Here is a 24,454-nt window from a genome sequence, read left to right as displayed (position 1 = left end):
CTATATTGGTGTGTGTGTGTGTGCGTGTGTGTGCGTGTGTGTGTGTGTGTGTGTGTGTGTGCGTTTGCATGCGTGCGGTGGAATTTTTTAAAACATATTTTTGTGTGTGTGCAAAATGTATTCTGTACATATGTGATACTGTTGCTTCTATCCAAACGTGTATTGTGCGAGTTAAAATGTGTGTGTACATATGTGTGTATTATGCGTTAATGTGGGCCTAATACAGTGAAAATACTCGTAATTAAGTCATTTGGGGGTGCTGTGTATTCTTTATGTGAATGTGTGTCTGTGTATGACAAACAGTGAGTTGTGCCTATGTTGCAAGATCCCATATGTATCCAGTATATTGCATGTCTATCACCACCCGTCAAAGGGTGTGTGGTTTCGCATTACAAGCTCATGAGGGACAGAGGGATGACAGAGAATGGATGGTAGTGGATGTCAGAGTGAGAGAAAGACTTGAGTGTGAGAAATGGATAGCTTAAACAAGAACGTGTCAATATGTTGAGAGAGAGAGAGAGAGAGAGAGAGAGAGAGAGAGAGAGAGAGAGAGAGAGAGAGAGAGAGAGAGAGAGAGAGAGAGAGCTGTAGAAGTGTATTTGGTCAGGTATGACTGGGTTAGTTTCCCCCTTGCTGTATTTGCGAGTATCCAGTGCACACATTGTCATACTAGCAAGAATTGCTTTTTTTCCTAATCAGACAAACAGACAGAAAGACAGACAGATAAACACAGTGACAAAATGGTAGCGACCCTCTAGCACCCGCATAGTGATACAAATGGAACTGAGGGTTAAAGTCCATTAAAAGAGTTTAGGACTCGGAGTATGACAAAAACACTGTATGTTCACACTTGTATGTTCACAATATAAACAAAACCATACACACAAAGACAAAACACTCAAATGTCAAGCTTAGCCCCACACATTATGTAATCTTATATAATTACAACCTTTAACCTCCACAAAGGTCAGAGTTGAAGGTTCACCGTGGTCTCTTGGCCCAGTGTCACTCTATAGGTGTCACTGGGAATTGGCAGTTGGTAGTGCTGAGCGATTAGTGCTTTTTGAGGTCGGTTCGGTTTCGGTTCGATCATTAAAATATAATCATGGTTTTCGATTTCAAACCATTTTTGAAAATATGAAATGCACTATGCATTATGTGGTTTGAATGCTGTAACACAGAATAAAACAAGTAATAATGATAGCGACTGCTCAGTAGTACTTATCACTTACTAAAATATTTCAGTTGTGTATATTACATTTGTTTAATTTTATGATTTTATTATTTCATTCCAAGTCCTTCATATAGAGCTGCTGCCTATGCGGTCTGACAAAATCAGTATTTTAGTAGTTCTTCGAAGTAAATAAGGCATACTTTTATGACTACTGAATACCAACTCTCAACCCCTTAGATTATGCATTTTCAGGTAGAGATACTTCGCAAAGTAACTGCTCTCTTTCCCTCTCGAATGCGCCTTCTTCTGTACTAACCTGATGTAGCAGGCATAAAATAAACACACAGATCGGACAAGTACGCACGCAATCCATTATGATCATTGTAGTTAATTAGCACATTTTCTGCACTAAACTATTTAGAATATTGGCCTGATGTAAACTACAACTCCCAACTCCATCGCATAGTTAGTTTGGGCTTGATCTGATTTATTTCTAGAGAAACTGCCCCAACGTGCACATTGAGTTCACAGAAAAAAAACAAAACTACATGGGATCCAAATAATTGAAACAAAGTCTGTCAATTAGTTGTTTAAAAACCAAAATAATAAACAAAATGTAGGTTTAAAATCGCTCAGCACTAGCTGTTGGGCACAACTCTGCCCCAACTCAGTCTATCACTGTATGTCCATTTTCTGACCTGGAATGTTTGCAGTGCGGTTCAACCCCATTTCTGGACTGGTTACAGTACGGATCGTTTGCTCTTGGTTGTGCCCCCGGCCTACTTCCTGGTCCGCAATCCAAACAGGAAGTTGGATAGACCAAACGTATGTGGAGAATCGGCAGTGGGTAGAGCAAGAAGAAAAACGGGGACCCCGAAAGGAAGTGGAGAAAAACTGCCCCTCGACAGACTAGCACGGAGGCCCATTGTCCGGAGGTGTGCAGTCACGCAAGACAAAGAGACAAAGCGGACAAATCATGAAAAACCCACAGTAGCAAGAACATACAGAGAAGCAAACAAAACATGTCATTAACAGGGGAATACAAACAAAACCTTCCGATAGAGGAGGGATGTGACAAGTGGGTGGTTGCTGATTGGGCGGCTGCACTATTCGGAAGTGTTCACATGTGTCCGTCGTATGTCTGTAGCTGTGCCAAGCAGGGCCTGGCATAGTAGGGTGGAGGGGGGTAAGGAAGAGGAGGGGTTGACTGTCAATAGCCAGTCTCTCTGTCTGTGTGTACCCCCTACTTTCAGGGGAGTCTTGTTTCTGGTCCTCTCAACACTTTTTCACCAGGCATTGTTTGAAGGCGGAGAGGCGGTCGCCCAGAGGGCAGCCCTTGGCCAGCTTGGCCTGCGGGTCCTTGCACTGCACCGTGCGGCTCTGCCAGCCTATGTCACAAGTCCTGGAGCAGATCATCCAGGGGCCAGTCACCCACTGGGGCCCAGAGGCCGCCGCCGTCGACACCCCTGGGGCTGTAGAGAGAGCCAGGGCCAAAAACGGGGCCGATATGGTTCTACTGCTTGATCTAGTAGAGGTGGTTGTTGTAGTAGTAGTGGTGGGTGTAGTTGTGGAGGTGTGCGGGGGAGGTGGTGGCGGTGGAGCCGAAACACGACGGGGCATGAAGAAGCTGTAGCGGATATCCAGGGGCCTCTTGGCGTCCGTGGCCAGAATCTGAACTGTAAGGGCCTCTCTGAGGGCCCCAGGGCCCATGCTGTGTAGCCACTCGTCCCGCTGGCTCCAGCCACTGTAGTTGAGCACCGAGCCGTTGAGGGGGATGACCGTCTCTGAGGTAGAGATCATGAACTTGCCGTTGAGGAGGTAGTCGCCACCGGGACGACGCAGGGCCAGGTAGGCTGTGTAGCGGGGCTGGTCCTTGGGCTTGTGCTGGCGGACCTTGATGTGGGTGGAGCCCGCTGGGATCTTCACGACGTCTGTGTAGCCCTTACTGCATGGGGGAGGGAGAGAGGGGAGAAAGCAGTTACAGGAGAGTGAGGAGTGTGTGTGTTTGTTCCCCGGTATGTTGTAAACTACATGGCCAAAAGTACGTGGACACCTGCCTGTCAAACATCTCATTCCAAAATCATGGGCATTAATATGGAGTTGGTCTTCCCTTTACTGCTATAACAGACTCCACTCTTTTGTGAAGGCTTTCCACTAGATGTTGGAACATTGCTGCGTGGAATTGCTTCCATTAAGCCACAAGAGCATTAGTGAGACTGGGCACTGATATTGGGCGATTTAAGCCTGGCTCGCAATTGGCGTTCCAATTCATCCCAAAGGTGTTAGATGGTTTTGAGGTCAGGGCTCTTTGCAGGCCAGTCAAGTTCTTCCACACCAATCTCGACAAACCATTTCTGTATGGACTTCGCTTTGCGCATGGGGGAATTATCATGCTGAAACAGGAAAGGGACTTCCCCAAACTTGTTGAAAGCACAGAATTGTCTAGAATGTCATTGTATGCTGTAGCGTTAAGATTTCCCTTCACTGGAACTAAGGGGCCTAGCCCGAACCATGAAAAACAGCCCCAGACCATGATTCTTCCTCCACCAAACTTTACAGTTGGCACTATGCATTGGGGCAGGTATTGTTCTCCTGGCATCCGCCAAACCCAGATTTGTCCGTTGGACTGCCAGATGTGAAAGCGTGATCACTCCAGAGAACGCTTTTCCGCTGCTCCAGAGTCCAATGGCGGCGAGCTTTACACCACTCCAGCCAACACTTGACAATTCACATGGGGATCTTAGGCTTGTGTGCGGCTGCTCAGCCATAGAAACCCATGTCATGAAGCTCCCGACAAACAGTTATTGTGCTGACGCTACTTCCAGAGACATTTTGGAACAAGGTGGTGAGTGTTGCAACCAAAGACGGACAATTTTTGCGTACTACGCACTTCAGCACTCGGCCGTCCCGTTATGTGAGCTTGTGTGGACTACCACTTCGAATTACAAACTCATGACGTATTTAGAGATGAGGGAGAAGGGTGGATGTTAGAGGGAGTGAAAGAGTGAGTGTGAGACATTGATATCTTAAAGAAGAATGTGTCAAGAGGAAGACAATCTATAGACCATTCCTTCAAATGCACTCAAGATGTACATATACGTGAACATTCCGTTTACTCGCACCCTTTCACTCTACAATCGAGTGCAACAGAGCAGAAGGTTCCATTTTTATTTTTCAAAATAGTTTTAACGGGTATTTTTCCCATTTGGCACCTGCAACTTACTACATGTGAGATAAATGACACAATAAACAAGAATTAGCCTCCAACCAAATATTATAAGAATTTTGAATAATTAAGCGAAGCCCATTTTTTTTTTACTTTGAAGTGATAAAATCTCAATTTCAGTTTTGTCTTTTCTTGGTGCTGTGCACGGGACAAAATACACATGGAAACACCAAATGTTCTTTCAACTGCAGGCGTGTCTATGTGTATGTGGGTTCCCTTACCTCTTCTTGGTGAAGTTCCCTATCACCCGGATGCAGCCGGTGCTGTCCCCTCCACAGATGCCACACTTGTCAAACTGCAGCTTGGAGCCGATGATGCCGTCACAGCCGGTACGTACACACTTGCCCTTCACACACACTGAGCTGCTGTACGGCCGACATTCTGTCCCGTCCGCCACCTGGAGACGGAGACATAAGGAGATATTATCATCTTTGCTGTGGTTGCAGTCTTCGTCGTCCTCATCGTAGAGGCTCGCCTCGTAGGAGATGGTTGCCGATTGCTGCCGAGGTGTGGCGGTCTCCCGGGCGCTTATAGCTGCCGAAGCATTACCCAGGTGGGTGCTACAGAGTCGGTGGTAGATGTTCTCGCCTTACCTACACAAAGGAAGAGTCTCCGTGAACTTCAAAGACAGAGGTGCCTGATGAAGAGCTAACCGACTGCCTGACTGGTATTTGTTTCCCTCGCTGGCTGTATGATGAACTATCGACACCACCTGCACTCAACTCCACTTTACTGAACTGCATCATCATTTATCTGTGGAAGACCATCTCCCTGAAATACATAGTTTTTTAAAGCGACTGTGAGATTCCCGTATGAATAACCGTATATAAAATAAATCTATCATCATCAGTATTCTCACAGTCATCGTGGGTATATTATCATGTACAGTGCCTTCAGAAAGTATTCACACAGTCATCGTGGGTATATTATCATGTACAGTGCCTTCAGAAAGTATTCACACAGTCATTGTGGGTATATTATCATGTACAGTGCCTTCAGAAAGTATTCACACAGTCATCGTGGGTATATTATCATGTACAGTGCCTTCAGAAAGTATTCACACAGTCATCGTGGGTATATTATCATGTACAGTGCCCTCAGAAAGTATTCACACAGTCATCGTGGGTATATTATCATGTACAGTGCCTTCAGAAAGTATTCTCACAGTCATCATGGGTATATTATCACGTACAGTGCCTTCAGAAAGTATTCACACAGTCATCGTGGGTATATTATCATGTACAGTGCCTTCAGAAAGTATTCACACAGTCATCGTGGGTATATTATCATGTACAGTGCCTTCAGAAAGTATTCACACAGTCATCGTGGGTATATTATCATGTACAGTGCCCTCAGAAAGTATTCACACAGTCATCGTGGGTATATTATCATGTACAGTGCCTTCAGAAAGTATTCACACAGTCATCGTGGGTATATTATCATGTACAGTGCCTTCAGAAAGTATTCACACAGTCATCGTGGGTATATTATCATGTACAGTGCCTTCAGAAAGTATTCACACAGTCATCGTGGGTATATTATCATGTACAGTGCCTTCAGAAAGTATTCACACAGTCATCGTGGGTATATTATCATGTACAGTGCCCTCAGAAAGTATTCACACAGTCATCGTGGGTATATTATCATGTACAGTGCCTTCAGAAAGTATTCACACAGTCATCGTTTTGTATATTATCATGTACAGTGCCCTCAGAAAGTATTCACACAGTCATCGTGGGTATATTATCATGTACAGTGCCTTCAGAAAGTATTCACACAGTCATCGTGGGTATATTATCATGTACAGTGCCTTCAGAAAGTATTCACACAGTCATCGTGGGTATATTATCATGTACAAACAATATAATGAGTTTGCATGGACTCACTCTGTGTTCGACAATTAGTGGTTAACACGATTTTTGAACGACTACCCCATCTCTGTAACCCACACATACAATTGTCTGTTAAGGTCCTTCAATCGAGTAAAGAATTTCAAGCAAAAGAAAAGGCACCGATTGGTAGATGTGTAACAAAAAAAAAAAAAAACAGATGTTGAATAGCCTTTTGAGCATGGTGAAGTCATTAATTACACTTTGGATGGTGTATCAATTACACCCGGTCACTACAAAGATACACTAGATCTAGGCATCCTTCCCAACTCAGTTGTCCGGAGAGGAAGGATTTCACCATGCCTGTATACCAAGCATGTACAGAATAAAAAAATATTCCAAAACATGCATCCTGTTTGCAACAAGGCACTTAAGTAATACTGCAAAAAAGGTGGCAAAGAAATGTACTTTTTGTCCTGAATACAAAGCGTTATGTTTGGGGAAAATCCAACACAACACATCACTTAGTACCACTCTTCATATTTTCAAGCATGGTTGTGGCTGCATCATGTTATGGGTATGCTTGTCATCGGCAAGGACAAGGGAGGTTTTTTTTGGGGGGGGTGGGGGGGGGTAAAAAGAAACAGAATACAGCTAAGCACAGGAAAAATCCTAGCGGAAAACCTGGTTCAGTCTTCTTTCCAACAGACAGAGATGAATTCACCTTTCAGCAGAACAATAACCTAAAACACAAGGCCAAATCTACACTGGAGTTGCTTTCCAAGACGACATTGAATCCTGTTACAGAATAAGAAAAATTGGCAAATACTGTACAATTCAGGTGTGCAAAGCTCTTAGAGCCCAAAAAGACTCACAGACTCACAGCTGTAAATGCTGCCAAAGGTGTTTCTAACATGTGTTGTCTCGAGGGGGTGAAAACGTATCTAATCAAGATATATTAGTGTTTTTGTTTTATATTTTATACATGCTCAAATTTCTCCTCCACTTTGACATTACTGACTATTTTGACCAAAAATGACAATTTAATCCATTTTAATCCCACTTTGTAACACAACAAAATGTGGGAAAAGTCAAGGGGCGCGAATACGTTCTGAAGGCCCTGTATATATCATTATCATGGGTATATCAATATCATCATCATCATCATCTTTATCATTATCATACTAGCAGAACGGACACTACAAGTCGTGCAAACCAAAGGTCGTGGACGAGTGGTAGTGGAAGACAGCACTCCAAAGTACTGTACCCTCACTCGCACTCTTTCACTCCCCAGTGCCCTTCTCTTATTCACTCACCCTCTGCGAGAACACCACATAGTAGCCTGTGCCCTTGGCCCGGCAGGTCAGCTTGCACACATCTTTAGGTAGCACCCCTGCGAACTTGGGTACCCACTCCACAAAGGTCTTCACCCCCTTAGGGTCTGTCTGGGGGCCGTTCCGCAACTCACACTGCTCCTGGCGGAAACTCTTACCTGCGGGAGGTAAGTTCCACCACATGTTAGAGTGGGAATATTAGAATTTCAGACTGTGTGTGTGTGTGTGAGAGAGAGAGAGAGAGAGCAAGAGAGAGAAAGAGAGAGAGTCAAAATATTTACCATTCATTGATCTATTGTAAGCCTGTGTATTTGCATGAGCAAATGTATACTTGTGTGTGCTTATGTGTGTCTATAGCACTATGTGATCACACACGTCAGCCAGTCAATCTGCAGTACTACACTCACTGAGCGAGGGGCACGGGGTGACGCTGCAGGACTTGTAGATGGCCCTCTTGCCGGTGCAGTAGCGCCCATTGTTTCGGGGCGGCGGGTTGTTACACAGACGCTGGGCAAACTGCACCCCTCCACCACACGTCCTCGAACATGCCCCCCACGGACCCCATGAACTCCAACTACCATGGTTAGATGCCTTGGAGAGGAGAATGGGAAGATGAAAGAGAAAGAGGAGATAGGAGAGCGGGAGGCGATATGAAAGAGATTGAGAGAGAGAGATAGAGAGAGAAAGAGAGATCAGAGGAGGAGAGGGATAGAGGAAGGGGAGAGATAAGAGAGTGCTGTTAAAGTTGCCTAGTGAGCACGTTAAAAGTTGGATTGGCCGGCAGCCAAGCCACGTGTAAAATGTGTGTGTGTGTCTGTGTGTGTGATGCATTTGTCTGTGTGTGCGTGATGCATGTGTTTATGTGTGTGTGTGTCTGTGTGTGTGATGCAGTTGTCTGTGTGTGTGTGATGCATGTGTTTATGTGTGTGTGTGTCTGTGTGTGATGCAGTTGTCTGTGTGTGTGTGATGCATGTGTTATGTGTGTGTGTGTGTGTGTTTGATCCATTTGTGTATCTGCATGCACGTGGTTGTCTGTGCAAGTGGAATACATTGAGAGGAGTGTGGGGCGGCATGATGATAGAAATGAAAGTAATGTTCAAAGGCAACCCAGTACATCAAGGCAAAGTCAGACTGTAGCAATGTGCTATGCTAGCCTACAACAAGTTGCCCCTAGATGCTGATCTTGGGTCATTTTAGCATTTTCCCAACTAATGGTTAAGGTTAGGATTGGGGGAGAGAAAGCTGATCTGAACTGTCTTGAATTTTTTACGTATTGTCTCTATTCGTCTTTGTTTATTTGTTCTGTGTTTTTTATTTTTCATTTGCATTATTATTTTGTCTTAATTGCTAGAGGCCACAGATGTTGATATCATTATTACATCATCTAGAACGTTGATATTTGTGATGACATCACAAAGATACATCGATCCTGATTTACCTCTATGACATGGCCATTTGCCATGGCAACGGATGGTGTAAACATTCCAGTGTTACGCCATCCAGGCACAAATCAGATTCCATTTATTTTTAGACCGCTACCAACACTATCTGCAACTAGCTGCAAACACCTGCGAAATATTCAACCTACTATTTAGCCTACTCTATTTCTATTTTATTGTACTCTTATTTTTTGTACATCATATATTTCTTTTTTGTTTTATTTGTTGCTTTGACTTTGTTGATTTCTTACTTTTTTTCTATATATTGTTTGTACAGTATTTTGTATTGTTTTTGGTCTTGACGATGAAGGGGAGGTCACGGAGGCTGGCAGTCTCTAAAGTGAGTGTCAAGTTTCTGTATTTTACTTCATGTATTTTATGTACTTTGTGTATTTGACAGTTTATACACATCCATGAAATTATTCGACTAATGGTAACAAGTCCCTCATCACGGGAAGGTATAATGTTGTTAGTAGATCTGGGTTCAAATAGGCCTAGTATTTGAAATCTTCAAAGAAAATATAGAATACTTTGAGCGTTTGCTTAAGCCTGTCTGAGGTGCCGGATGGACAGGGTTCACACTTTTGGGAGTATTCCATTGCGCCAGGCAAGCTCAATCAAGCACAGATTTAAACTCAGGTCGAGGTGTTAGATAGAATAAGAATGATTCATTCTACAGGTTCTCTTCATTCTGATTCTGAATTCTATCTTACTACAACTACCAACCCATAGAATTAGAATGATTCATTCTATGGGTTCTATTCATTCTAATTTTATAACACTACAACTAACAACCTATATAACTACAATAATTAATTTTAATTCTATATTCTATCACACTACACTTCAGCCTCTTGTTTTTTTCTATGGGTTCTATTTATTCTATGGGTTGTTAGTTGTAGTGGGTTCAGACCTGGGTTCAGGACCTTGTGCTCGATTGAGCTTTCCTGGCTCAATAGACCAATAGAATAGTCCCAAAACGGTAAACCCAACCCATCTGGCACTCCAAGCAGTAAAGAGCAACACTCAAAGTATTTGAAAGATTTCAAATAGTATTTGAACCCAGGTCTGAGTGGGTCATCATGACCAGCGACTGACTTTTGGGCTGAGATAGGCTGTAAAATGAACATGTCCTCTCTTACTGACTTACGGAGTGTCATTCTTACAGACTGTCCTTCAGCTCAAAGCCATGGAGGAGGGTAAGAAAAGGGCAGAGTCCAACCAGAAGAAGGAGGAGGAGTTTAAGAGGAGGGAGGAGGTAACGGAGAAGAGGGAGGAGCAGGTGGAGAGGAAGGAGGTGGAGAAGAGGGAGCTGCAGGTGAAGAGAGGAGCAGGTGATGGTGGAAAGGAGGGAGGTAGCGGAGGAGAAAAAAGGGGGTGAAGGAGGAGAGGAAGAAGGTGGGGGAGGAGCGGAAGGGGGTGGCGGAGGAGAGGAAGGAGGTGGAGGTGGCAAGGAGGGAAGTGGAGAAGAGGGAGGTGCGGGTGGAGAAGGTGGAGAAGACTGCAGGGAGAGAAGGGACGATTCTGAGAAGAGAGAGGCGGTAGATGGTTCTGAAAAGCGAGTGGCTGACGGAAGAGAGGATGGCTGTCTGGGAGGAGAGGGAGAATGTTCAGAACTGGGCAGATGAAGTGAAGGTGAAGGGGAGAGGAGGTGGAGAGGGTGAGAGCGCAGCTGGCAAAAGACAAAGAGTTGACAGAGGGAAAGGTAAGGAAGATGGAGAAGGAGAGGCTGAGGAAGGAGAGAGAAGAGGTGGAAAGAAAGAGTGCGGATGGAGAAAGAGAGAGAGAGGATGGAAATGAATAGACTGGGGTAGGAGTCTCCTCGACATAAAGAACAGAGAGATAGAGAAGAGAGCAAATGACATCGCAGACAAGGAGTGGATGGAGGAAGGAGTTGGAGAGGAGGAAGGAGGAGCAAGAGGCATTGGTGAATGAGAGACAAGAGGCTGGTGAGTAGGATGGTCGAGAATGAAAGAGAGATTAAATCCCACAGGGGAGGTTGCTATGTAGCATTAAGGTGAGGAGTAGAACATTGTATAGCCCTAACCCAACACATAACCAATAAACTAACAATGGACTGTAACCCCTCACCTTTGATCCTAGGATTAACCTAACCCCCTTATGTCCTGTTTTTATTTTGTTGCAGCTCTCAATGGGTCGTTGTACCCCCCTCTTCACCCTTAGGACCCCTAGGGGGCCCCCTCCAGCAGGTGTGAAACCTCCTGTCCTCTCCTATGCTCTCTTCACCTATCCTCCCCTCCCTCCTCCCCTCTCCTCCCCTCCCCTCCCCTCCCCCCCTCCCCTCTCCCCATCTAAAATAAACATGCATATTTTCATTGAACATTTTGTTTGCAATTACTTTGAAATAGATGGTTGGTCTAGACAAGATCTACTGTATATTCTAGTAAGTAAGTTGGTCTAGATATACAATATAGACAGTGTTTGGGAGTCTACTCTGAAGATATAGTTTACCAAGCTACCAAATAACTGCACACTGGACGAAGTTAAGATACACTAAATCTACCCTTAATAAAAAATATAGTTTACTTAACTCAAGTTATTAAATCTGAAACTGCAAGAACAGATCACTCTGGAGTCATACTTTAACAGAGTGTGTAATATCACCTATTAAACACAAAAAATAAATGTGTTTCAAGTGAGAATTAGGCAGGTCTGCTGCTGAAAAAGAAAGGAAATTCTTGCCAACAACCAACAATTTTTTTAAGTAGTGTATATTTCCAGTAGTTAGCTACACCACTACATGGTAAAAAAGGTAATTAACTCCCGAAAACACTAACAAGCTACTTTAAAATCTGGTTAAATTACAAGTTGCATTGCATGCAGTTCACTACTCCCCAACACTGAATATAGATGCCTAGTTGGTCTAGAACTATATTCTAGTTAGGGGACTATAGAATTTCATGACCACCACAGCCCTACGCCTGGCCATACCCCGTTCAAAATGATTTCGTCTTGCCCAGTCGCCCTCTGAATGACACATGTCCACAATCCATGTCTCAATTGTCTCAAGGCTTAAAAATCCTTCTTTAACCTGTCTCCTCCCCTTCATCTACACGGATTGACGTGGATTTAACAAGTGACATCAATAAAGGATCCTACCTTTTCACCTGGTCAGTCTATGTCATTGAAAGGGCAGGTGCCCTTAATGTTCTGTACACTCAGTATATATCTCCTGTGACTCTTGTCCACACGTTCACCTAACTCCATCCCAGCCTCCCATTCTCTCTGTCCCTCTCTCTACACTCCCTCCCATCATTCCTTCTCTCCTTGTTTTATAGTGTCTCTCATCGCTATTGTTGGCACTCTCACCGTACTCCCCCCCCCCCTCCCCCTACTACCTCTCTCCCACCATTCCTCTGACCAAGTAGTATAATTTGAGAGACTTGTCTATGTTGTCACCCTATTGGGCAGGAGGTAGCCTAGTGGTTATAGCGTTGGGTGAGTAACCGAAAGGTCGCTGGTTTGAATACCTGAGCCGACAAAGTGAAACATCTGTCGATGTGCCCTTGAGCAAGCTACTTAACCCTAATGTCCTCCAGGGGTGCAGTACTACTATGGATGAGCACATTTCCCTGCACCTATCCTGTGTTTGTGACAATACATGATATTTATTTGTGTTTTTTCCTCCCTCCCTCCCTAATACATAATAATAAAGTCGTACTCTGCTCTTCCACTGTCTTCCACTCCGTCTATGCTGTCAGCCTATTGCGTTGTTGCTTCCCATTCCCTCTCCTCCCCTCCCTCCCTCTCCCCTGTCCTTACCGAGTAGTGTCTCTTGCGGGTCTTGTCCACACACTTTCCCTGGAGGCAGATGCGACCCTTGCCACACGGCGTGCCCTCCACGGCGGGCAGCTTCTTGGTCAGGCACACCATCTGCCCCTGGCGTATCACTGCGCACCACAGGCGGGCGCACACGTCCATGCCCGGGCAGACCGTGTACTCGGGTCCAAACGCCAGGCGGCATTGGCGCACAGCGTCGTAGCTCTGGCCGGGAAGCTCCTCTGAGCCGAGCAGGGGCAGGCGGGGGGAGTCCAGGAGACACTCGGCTGTAGAGGGAGAGAGGGGTGGACGTGGGCCAATGCCAAAGGCTGTTTGTCTGTCTGGTTTGTCAATCCTCCGATCATTCTAATCTGCCACTCGATAGGTGTGAAGGGACATTGGATTCAATTTGGACAAAGACAACAGCACATTAAATATGCACAGTAGGTGAGCCCAACGCTCATTGTTTAACCAAGTAAGTCATTGAGGTTATTCTCCTGACTTTTACAATAAAGACTTGGTTACCTGGTTGGCCTGGAGTGCCAAAATACTTCTGGATTTCATTCTCTCCTCTTCCTCTCTCCTCTTCTCATCCTCCTCAATCCTACCCTGACATTCTTCCCTGCTCTCCTCCCTGCTTTCCTCCCCCTCTTCATGTCTTACCGTTGCCATCGTCAAAGAAGTCCGTGATGGTAGCTGAGGTGCAGCGGCTCCAGGGTTTGGAGGCGTCGATGGAGGTCAGGATGGACGACATGAGACGCTTGTCCGCGCTGGCGCCGAAACGCTCTTCGCAGAACTTGGAGTCGTCGTGAGACAGGCCCAGCAAGTGACCTTTGGTTCACAGACAGAGAGACGGGACAGGCAGGCAGGCAGAGAGAAATACAAATCATTTTTGGGGGGTAGGGGGGTGTTATACAGTGAGTATTGTGTTCTTGAGAGTGTGTGTTTGTATTTATGAAGAATCCCCATTAGCTGCTGCCAAGGCAAGTACAACATACAACACATTATTACACCACTACTCTACCATTACATATCTACAATACAAAATGTATCATACCACAATACAACAATGTTACAACATTACAATGTACGTGTGTTAGCGTGTGCCTGTGTTCGTGTCTCTTCAGTCAGCTTCGTTCCTTAACCTGTAGTTGTATCTGTTATTTAAATCAGATCTTACTGGAATAGAGTTACATGTAGCCATGGGTCTATGTAGTACTGTGTGTTTTCCAGAGTATGCTCTGGATTTGGGGACAATGAAGAGACCTCAGGTGACAGTGATAGCAATAGAGTTTGGATGTGTTTACGTACATAAAACAAATGTGTGGGAATGTGAGTGTGTATGCATGTATTGGCAGGTAATCGAGTGTGTGTGTGTGTGTGTGTGTTTGTATGCAGGTGTGTGAGCGGTGCCCACCTATCTCGTGTGCCACGGTGAAGGCGGCATGGAGTCCGTCGTCCTCTATGACGGCACAGCTCCTCTCTGGTGAACAGATGGTGCCAACGTCGGCCATGCCCAGTGTGTCACACGAGTGGTGCCCACACAGGTCCTATACAGGGGGCACAAGCAAACGGGTTGGTGGAAAGGGAGAAATGACATAAAAAATACCTTATATTACATTATATATTATATTACATTATATATATAAATACCTTATATTACATTATAAATATTGCTTTACTTTGGCGATCGCCTTAGATTGAATGTATGTATCATGTTAAATGTTGATTTTAAGTTAGTGTCAAGTTAGGGCAGACACATATACTGTAGAACTCACACATACACATCAAAACACAGACAATGCAAGGACAAGCCAGAATAGTTTAGAGATGAGAAATGAGAGAAAATCAGACATTATTTGACCCATATTTTGTTGATGCTATTGAGTTCCCTGTTTCTGCCCTCTTTTTCCTCTCTCTGTTCTCTTTCTCTCGCCAATCCTGGTTTCTCTCTCTCTCTCTCTCTCTCTCTCTCTCTCTCTCTCTCTCTAGATACAGCACTGTGTATTGCCCAGTGTTCCAGCTCCCACACAGATCTATACAGATGATGCCCAGAGGCCTTGAAGCTACTCTGCTGTGTAAAGGAATCAATCAGTCAATCAAACACTGTGTCCCTATTGCCATCGACTGTCTCGTTCTCCGAAACACACACACGCATACACGGTGACACTGGCATTGCTTGCTGTTTGGGGTTTTAGGCTGGGTTTCTGTACAGCACTTTGAGATATCAGCTGATGTACGAAGGGCTATATAAATAAATTTGATTTGATTTGACACAAGCATGCACGCACACACAGACACACATAGGCATGCAAGCATGCACACACACTCTCACAGTATACATACATACGTTATTAACTGTAAAAGTGCACGTGTCATCTATGAATGAGATAAGGGCACACACACACACACACACACTCCTCTCCACTCCACCCACCACCCCAGGCTCCCCTGATCATCTCACTGATCATCCCTAAAGCCAACACCTCATTTGGCCACCTTTCCTTCCAGTTCTCTGCTGCCTGTGACTGGAACGAATTGCAAGAATCGTTGAAGTTGGAGACTTTTATCTCCCTCACCAACTTGAAACATCTGCTATCTGAGCAGCTAACCGATCGCTGCAGCTGTACATAGTCCATCGGTAAATAGCCCACCCAATTTACCTGCCTCATCCCCATTTATTTATTTACTATTCTGCTCTTTTGCACACCAGTATCTGTACCTGCACATGACCATCTGATAATTTATCACTCCAGTGTTGATCTGCTAAATTGTAATTATTCGCCTACCTCCTCATGCCTTTTGCACACAATGTATATAGACTCTTTTTTTTCCTACTGTGTTATTGACTTGCTTATTGTTTACTCCATGTGTAACTCTGTGTTGTTGTCTGTTCACACCGCTATGCTTTACCTTGGCCAGGTCTCAGTTGTAAATGAGAACTTGTTCTCAACTAGCCTACCTGGGTTAAATAAAGGTGAAATAAAAAATAAAAACCCTGGGGACAGGATGAATTCCTTGTTAAGTGGTGTTGACAGGCCCGCTGTGCCGTGTGTGAGAGACTCTCTGGGCTGTGTATTTACTCGTCTCGGATGAAACACTTTAGGAACAAACCTGTCTATGTTCCGTTCTGGGCTCTCCAACACATGACCAACAGGGGGGAACGCCTCATACACTCACTCCAGACACAAACGCTGGCGGTGTCCGAAATGACACCCTATTCCCTACATAGTGCACTACTTTTGACCAGGGTCCATAGGGCCATCAGTGCCATTTCGGCCGTAGCCCTAGTGTGGTACCCGATTTACCCTATATAGTGAACTACTTAGGGCTCTGGTCAAAAATAATGCACTATGTAGGGAATAGGGTGCCATTTTGGACACCCCTTTTCTTTAGACAGAGACTCTGCAAAGAGAAAGTCCCCTACATACTAAAGGAGAGATAAAAACAAAGTCAAATACAGTCCAGTCTGATTCCATTCCACTAAATGCGTTGTGTTGGTCATTGTTAAGATTTTGCCCCCTGATGTGGGTGTAGATGGAGAGAATAGACATGACATGTTTTCAACTCCTTGTTGTCACTATCAGATGAACGAGCCAATCGGGAGGGACAATGAAGAAAGGGCTAATCTCCCTAGCCAATCGGGAGGGACATTGTAGAAACCAACATATTCACCATAGATGTGCTGGTTTTCCTATGTCTTACTTACTAGCTGTCCCGGTTTCTCTTTCTCTCTCACCTTCACTCTCTTTTGTTCACTTGAACTTGTTGTCCCCGACTCTCTCTGCCTCCCACTGCCCCTTACACTCTGTCCCTGTCCCTCTCATGTTCCCTCTGCGTCCCCCTCTCTCACTTTCACTCTCTGTCCAATCTCTCTTTTTTTCTCCCCTCCCTCCCGCTCTCCAGTGTGTTTCCAGCTTGCTATTTTCCTTTTATCCCAAGGGGCTTTCACAGATCATATGGGAGGGTGAGCGAGAGAAAGAAAGCAGGCGGGTGAGAAGGAGAGAGCAAAAGAAATAAAGTTATGGAATCAGACACCTGGGGAAAGGGGACGGGAGGATGGAGGAAAGAAGGGAGGGAAAGGGCCGTTATGGAAATATTGAGAAAAACAACCTCAGTGTCGGTGGTATTTAGGTCAGTAGACGATCATATAAGAAGACTGAGTGTGTGTGTGTGTGTGTGTGTGTGTGTGTGTGTGTGTGTGTGTGTGTGTGTGTGTGTGTGTGTGTGTGTGTGTGTGTGTGTGTGTGTGTGTGTGTGTGTGTGTGTGTGTGTGTGAGAAAGAGAGCCAGGGTGTGTTTGTGTTTGCGTGTACATGTACATGTGTACGTGTATGTGCGTTTGTGTGTGTCTCGGGTCAACCGGGGGAACACACTCTAGCTGCGTTCGAAAAACACACTGCCGCTCTGAGTAAAGGAGCGCGTCAATCACAGACACACACACTGTCAGTCTGTGGCATTAGCGCGCATGCACACACACACACCAAACACCGCAATTACTGTATCGTGGAGAGAGTCCAGAGAGACTAACCACAACAACTTGTCACTCAAAAATCAGTGTCAACAATGTAAGTATCAACTAACTGTGAAATGAATGGCTTGCCAGTCATCGGTGAGAATGACATTAGCCTATTAAATGGCAATCGTACGAGGCTAGAGCCCACCCCTCCCTAAAAGTTTTTTCTTGGTCAGGCCCTGACAAACCTCCTGTGACCTGTGTCACACATCTAAGAGGCTACCTTCATCCAATAACCTGGTGGTATCCTTCATATTCAACCATATCAGAGAGACGGTGATCGTCATTCCAGGGGTAGAATTTAAAAAAAGGTTTGATCCTAGAGCAGCAATTCTACACTGAGATGCTTGGTGAATATCATCCCAGACCTTAACTGCTAGCGGATCATTTCAGTTCATGGCGTTGTTTTGTCTACTAAAACGAATCAGACAGCAACAGACGGACCCCCTTCCAAAACGTCCATATGTCCATACTCTTATCATTCCAACTCCAGTGCACATGCGCACATTCTATCATGTGCCGCAGAGAACTGAGTATGTACACACGTGTTTGATTTGATTTGAGCAGAGTATGTCCTATGTTCTCTCTCCCGTCGCTTCTTCTCCTCGCTCATGTGTGTATGTGTGTATGTGTGTGTGTGTATGTGTGCGTGCATGTGTCTGCTTACAGTGTTTCTGCTTACAGTGTGTGTGTGTGTGTATATGTGTTTAAGGTGTGTGTTTCCCGGTCCTCTACTCCCATAGGTAGGACTATATCTCCTCTATTTGTTATAAGACTGGGGTATTTCATAGGTCCTGTATTTCATGCCTATATAAACTCTGCCATTCAACTTTCGACCCATCACTCGGTCCACGTGACTGGTAAGGAACATCTTGTTACATGCCATAGCTGCCTAGTAAGAGTGTGTGATAGGCTACTCTGCCTCACAGATTATGAATTCACTTTTCAGACCCAGCAACTGCATAAGGTGATTGTGTGTTTTGTGTATGAGGTGAAAATGACCTAGGTGTTATTGGTTGGAGCAAAGCCTTTGTCTGGTGAAACCGACAGGGACATCTGCAGGGCACTGTACTTTAACATAGAGACAACAATAATTGAACTTCTCATTATGAATAAGAGGGCGGATCTGATCCTAGATCAGCAGTCTAGTCCTACTTTGGGACGTGTGGCGAATACGTGCCCTTAACCTTCAAACAGATGCGTAACCGTCAACAAAAACGACGATGTAGCCTAACGTTTCTATGCTTTCTCTGCCCCCTGCAGTCACGCTCTCTCTTTCTCAGAGTCCTCGCTCTCTCTCTCTCTCTCTCCCTCTCTCTCTTTTCTCAGAGTAAACACACAATCTTGCTCCCTCTCTCTCTCTGTGTCCTCCCTCTATCACTCTACCCCCCCCCCCCCGCTATCTTTCTCTCTCTACCTCTCTCTCTGGCAACAAGGAAACCGTAAAACACGTATGTCCTAGTGCACGAGGGAACAATCAAAGTAAGAGGCTACAATAAACATGATCATCCCGAAGGATGCAATATCTACGGTGAATATTTCCATGCTGCATATTCATGTCATTAGTGGTGTTTTCTTGGCTATTTCAAGTTGATTATTTCTGGGCTCTGTCTGTCTCTCATTATGTCAGGGCTCCTTCACTGGAGGCCCATGGGACAATTTTTATTTGGCCTCCCAAGTTATCTGAGCAAAAAAACTCTTAGTGTTTTAAAAGAAAATGAATTACTTTTGTTATTGTTGGACACAAGTAAATCAACTCCAAGTGATTTCAATTTTGGACATTTGTTTCGAAGTATTCTCACACATAATAGAGAAACCTATGTGATCGTGTACAAATGTGAGCAAGGTTGGGAATGATTATGTTTTAGTCAAATATTATTATATATATATGTTTGGGCTTCTTGCGGCTAATTTGCAGGCCACAAATGATTTGTAATTATGTCCCGGCCCCCTGAACATCTGCTCCAGAAGAAAATAGGCCCGCGGCTGAATCTAGTCCATGATCCCTGCTCTATGTTCTGTCAGTAGAGAGCTCCTCTCCTCACAGTGAGGCTTTGTTTAATGTCCCGGTCCCCTGGCGAGAGCAGTCATGCGTCCGGTCACACTGTGACGTAACACCTAATAATCACACACAGGCACGCACATACACACGCGCATGCACACACCCACAACTGCACACACATACAAATGACAAATGCATACACACACCGAGTCCCCTCAATGTGTCTCTTGTTCTGTCGCGGTGCTGCATGCACAGAGCCCGGTGACACTGGCACATGGGTCAGCTCACTCAGGAGGTGAGGGGGTGTTGGGACCGGAGTAATTGGACCCATGCATGAATAACCGCATGTTCCAATAACCCCCCCATATCGCCAAAGAATGGATGGGTCTCGTCTCTGACTGTGAGAATGCAGTCTGCTGATGGATTTGACTTCCATTGAATGAGCGCGACTCACCCAAGCTACGACATTAACTTCCTTGATGACAAGCTACAGCAATAAGAGACAAATGAATGGAAGGGTTAAAGACACAGCGATCTGACACTACAGCCAATCATGAAATCAGAGTTCAAATCCTATCGGCTGAGGGGGTTCACTGACCTTTAACCTTTTGATAAGTCATGACCCACTCCAAACACCTTGCAGGTGTTATCATGTTGTTATGCTATAGAGTTGTTACTGTTGTTATGACCTGTCACTTGCCCCTGGGTAGTGCCAGCGCCAAGTATCTCCGTGCCCGGTGTGCCAGCCACTGTGCCAGCCATGCCACCCTACCCCCCCTGCAGGTGACACAGAGGGAAAGCACTGCCAAGTGGGTGGGAAGTCCATAGCCATGCAGGTGGTGGTGGTAATAGTTGGCGCACCGTTGTTCTGCCAACCTACCAAGCCCAGGTATGCTCACGTGGCACTGCCAACAGGATCCACCCGGGCGCCGGGGCCAAAAAAAGTTACCTCGGTTTTCCCTGGTAGTGGGAGCCATCTCCAGCACAAAAAACCTTGCATGACTTAGTTACGCGTACCACAATCCTGAGGCAAGAAAGATACCTGGCACCTCAACCACAGCCGACGGACCAAGAAACCACAGCAGAGGGGTGAAAAATGCAGAGTTTAGTGGGTTTGAGATGTGTGTGTGTGCGTGTATCTTAAACGCAGGCAGATCGCTCAAGATTGACATAGAAATTGGAGGTCTGTCCATGTCCTGAGGACATCCGTAAATACCTTCACAACCCGGCCACTAGGGGTAACAGTGAGCACTATTACCATCATAATACCATGATTTGGATCCGTAGGTCATATATTCAATCCCTGTGGTAGATGCTAGTTAAAAAAATAAAATAAAAATGTAAATGTTTTTATTTACTTTTAACCCTTAACCATTCGGAATAAAGGCCTAAACTTTATGTTTTAACCCTATCCAAAACCTTAACCCTTAACTTCAAATTTTATGTTTGCAGAAATGGAAAGATGCTGAGCGGGAGGAGTCAACCCAGTGTGCCAAAAACAATTTGAAATTTGACATTTGGAGCAACTTCGAAGTTTGGAGAAATGAGAATATAGGTCAGAATCTGAAGTCAAATTGGCAAAACCATGAGATCTTGTGTAAACGAGTGTGGTCTTGGTCAATGTAGGCTATTGGTTTTCAGAGGGGTAACATAAAATGTTGAGAAGACGGCGCTGGAGAAGATGTCTGACATTTTACATTCTCCTAACCGATTGTGTTTTTATGTTTTTTTTGTTGTTGTGTTGTTCGTAACTTATTTTGTACATAATGTCGATGCTACCGTCTCTTATGATCGAAAATAACCTCTGGACATCAGAACAGCAACTACTCACCACGCACTGGCAGAAGCTTTTTTTTTCCTTTAACGAGTCCGACGAGCCTAAATCCCCGTCATTCGCGTGAAGAGACGATGGAGAAAAAGAGGACGGGAGGTTGGGCTGCCTTCTGAGAATTCGTAGGCGATCGAATAAACATAAACACCCCCCTGCGTTCCGTTCTACTAGCTAAAGTGCAATCATTGGAAAATAAAATTGATGACCTACAATGAAGATTAAACTCTCAACGGGACATTAAAAACTGTAATATCTTATGCTGGCTAAATGACGACATTATCAACATACAGCTGGCAGGTACTATTGTAGCTGGAAACGGTTGATTTTTAATGGAACATCTACATAGGTGTACAGAAGCCCATTATCAGCAACCGTCACTCCTGTGTTCCAATGGCACGTTGTGTTAGCTAATCCAAGTATATCATTTTAAAAGGCTAATTGATCATTAGAAATCTATTTTGCAACTATGTTAGCACAGCTGAAAACTGTTGTTCTGATTAAAGAAGCAATAAAACTGGCCTTCTTTAGACTAGTTGAGTATCTGGAGCATCAGCATTTGTGGGTTCGATTACGGGCACCTCTGTAAGTCTACGTTGGTATTCCATAAAATAAATCTTCCATTTCCAGCTACAATAGTCATTTACAACATTAACAATGTCTACACTGTATTTCTGATCAATTTGATGTTATTTTAATGGACAAAAATATTTTTTCTTTAAAAAACAAGGACATTTCTAAGTGACCCCAAACGTTTGAATGGTAGTGCATGTGTTTCCTTTTTTTCCAGTCCCAGCTCTGCTCAGAGAAAAACATGTAGGAGGGGGAAAAAAGAAAAAGAAAACTGGAAGGGAAAAATTAAGGGAAAAAAATTAAGGCTGAAGGCTGGCTGCGGTTTCTGGTTGAGAGTAACATTCTGAACTCTAACCAGCAGCTGATTTCAACTACATCCCTTCAACCGTGGAAGAATGTGCGTGCGCAGCGGGTGCGATAGATCACACAGGCTCGAGACATTGGTTGTCAGGGGACTGGGAGAGTCAGACGGAGGAGGCTGCCCATAAAAACACCAGCGGAGGAAACGCTATTTTTTTAGGGTTGTTATAAGACACACGCAGGAGCCCACACAGAGGAGGGAGGCTGTGCAAGACAGACAGAGATAAATAAAAGCGAGAGTGACGCAAAATCACTCAAATTGGAAACACTAAACCGAAGCAGATTTCTGCTTGATAACAAAAATGTAAATAACATATTTAGGGCCAAATGACTCCCCCGAATAACAGGTACGAGTACAGAAACGGTCTGTCACGCAAGCAGTACCATAACAACAACAAACACTGACGTCATGCCTGGGGTAACACCTCAGTGTAAAATGCGCTCTAGTCCAGTGAGTGGGAAGGGATTGACCTGGGGGGGGTCGGACTCTGGTTTGGTTTGTTTGTTTACCTGCCTGGTGAAGAGGATAGCGGCGTCGTGGTGGTGCTGGTTGTCGTCGTCCAGTGGGTTCTGCTGGTTCTGCCACTTGCAGAAGCTCTTGAGCGTGGCGGCTGCGTTCTTGGACACATCCAGCCCCTTCTCCTTCTCCGTGACCATGGTCACCTTCACAACGGACAGACGGATGGGGTTCTCGATGCTGGCATGGCCGTACAACTTGGAAGCGATGGAGGCCAGCGTGAGCAGGTAGTGGTGCAGGTCCTTGCCGTACTTCTTGGACATGGACTCATCTGCGACTAGCAGGAGCTCCACGTGCCTGGCGCGCGAAACCGACCTCTTGCGCCGAATTCCCAGTGAGGGTGGAGAGGCAGGTTTGGACAACCGCGTCCACCATCTTCTGCCGTGCGCTCTGCTGCGCTCCTCGACCCTGTCCAGGGTGACACCATGCCGGTCGCGTTTCCCCTTCCCTCGACCCTTACGCCGGTGCTTCCTCGATGCATCCATGCGCCCGCGCCCTTCCTTGGTCCCACAGCTCTCGCTCACAGGCATGGCTTCGAAGCTGAAGCGCTCCCGCGTGAAGTAGTGGAGCGCGCTCTTCGCATCCTTGTCATCCAGCGAACGCACGTCGTTATCGTGTCCCTTGGTTCGGATGAGAAGTGTGATTGTGTAGCGTGCGTATTTCAAAGCGAAAAATCCCTCTAGACCCCCACCACAGAGGCTGAAAACCGCCAGGGACTCGGGGTTGGAGTCCACGGTTCCCCTGTAAACACACTCCCGGTGCAGAGGCGCGGCGCCTTCTCCCGCCCCCATCAGGGCCATCACATATTTCGGACTGAAGTGATGTGACAAAATTGACTCATCCCTCTCCATATCTAACTGAAACCTTCTCCCGTCCATGTAGAGTAGGTAACCAACCTTCCCACCACCATGGTAAATCCGATCGACAGTCCGTACAACACCCTCTTGTGCAGGTGGAGCGAAAGCCCTGAAAGTGGTGAGACCGGCGGCGAGCACGGCATCGCAGCCAGTATGCAACTCCATGATGCACAGCAAAATAATGCGAAACACCATCATGACTCCAGCAAAAGCGCAAAAGACACGAGTCATCTTTACCCCAAAACAAGTAGTGCACGGCGAAACATTTATATTCCAACTAAAACAGTAATGGAAACGAAGAACAAACAATTTTCAGAACAGGTCCCCTTTGAATGCGCATGATCTCGATATCCAGAATTGCAATGAAAAGTGGAAAAAAACGCAGAAAAATGAAGGCATCGGAGGGAATGGAAGAAAAGAGCGAAGATTGAAGAAAAGCGCAGCGGAGAACACGGCTTGAGGACCGAGCTGAACTTGGAGAACAAAACACAAAAGTTTCCTCTTAATAGAGGAGAGAGAAAAAGTCCTGCCCCTTTGCACTGACTCGCCACTCCACCCCCCTCGTCTCTCTCCCTGCTGTGTTCTCGTGTCTGCCGAAATCAAAGCAAAGTCAAGTGCTGGAGGCTTCCGAGTCTGCCGCCCCACCCAACTCCCCTTTTTGGTCCTGTCCCCGGCGCCGAGACGCAAACAGGAGAGTAAAGGAGAACTAGAACAATGCATTTTTCAATAGTCACCCATATCTTCAGTATTCCCACTAGTTGGGACAGAAAGAGCGTGGCAGTCTGTCTGTGTGCGTTTTTAAGCGCTTGAGCGTGTGTGTAGTCTAAATATGAGCGCGCGCAAGGGTTCAATTCGAAGGGGTCATCCCTCAAAATCTTCTTCCTTTGTGAGATAAAAAAAAGACACTCGTGTTTTGGCTGGAGATATAACAAAACGTGCCGTCATTTACAGTCACATGGAGTGCTATGTCATTTGCAGTCACTCTATGGACTGCTATGGAAAACCAGCGCTGTGCTACAA

General features: G+C 45.4%; 1 protein-coding gene across 1 annotated transcript; it reads right to left on the bottom strand.

Annotated features, from left to right (window-relative positions):
- Positions 1–517: 517 nt before the first annotated feature.
- LOC118370121 (A disintegrin and metalloproteinase with thrombospondin motifs 5) lies at positions 518–24,066 on the bottom strand. The gene is made up of 8 exons (XM_035754927.2): positions 22,571–24,066; positions 14,200–14,332; positions 13,446–13,613; positions 12,786–13,069; positions 7,971–8,154; positions 7,546–7,721; positions 4,622–4,797; positions 518–3,119 (listed from the first exon to the last, which is right to left on the bottom strand). The coding sequence occupies exons 1-8, from the start codon at positions 23,663–23,665 to the stop codon at positions 2,450–2,452; spliced, it is 2,886 nt and encodes a 961-aa protein (XP_035610820.1). The 5' UTR covers positions 23,666–24,066; the 3' UTR covers positions 518–2,449.
- Between the last annotated feature and the right edge of the window lie 388 nt (positions 24,067–24,454).

The sequence above is a fragment of the Oncorhynchus keta genome, chromosome 37, assembly GCF_023373465.1.
Source record: "Oncorhynchus keta strain PuntledgeMale-10-30-2019 chromosome 37, Oket_V2, whole genome shotgun sequence".
Taxonomy (NCBI): domain Eukaryota; kingdom Metazoa; phylum Chordata; class Actinopteri; order Salmoniformes; family Salmonidae; genus Oncorhynchus; species Oncorhynchus keta.
The sequence above is the reverse complement of the archived record's forward strand: the minus strand, read 5'-3'. Positions and strand labels throughout refer to the sequence as shown.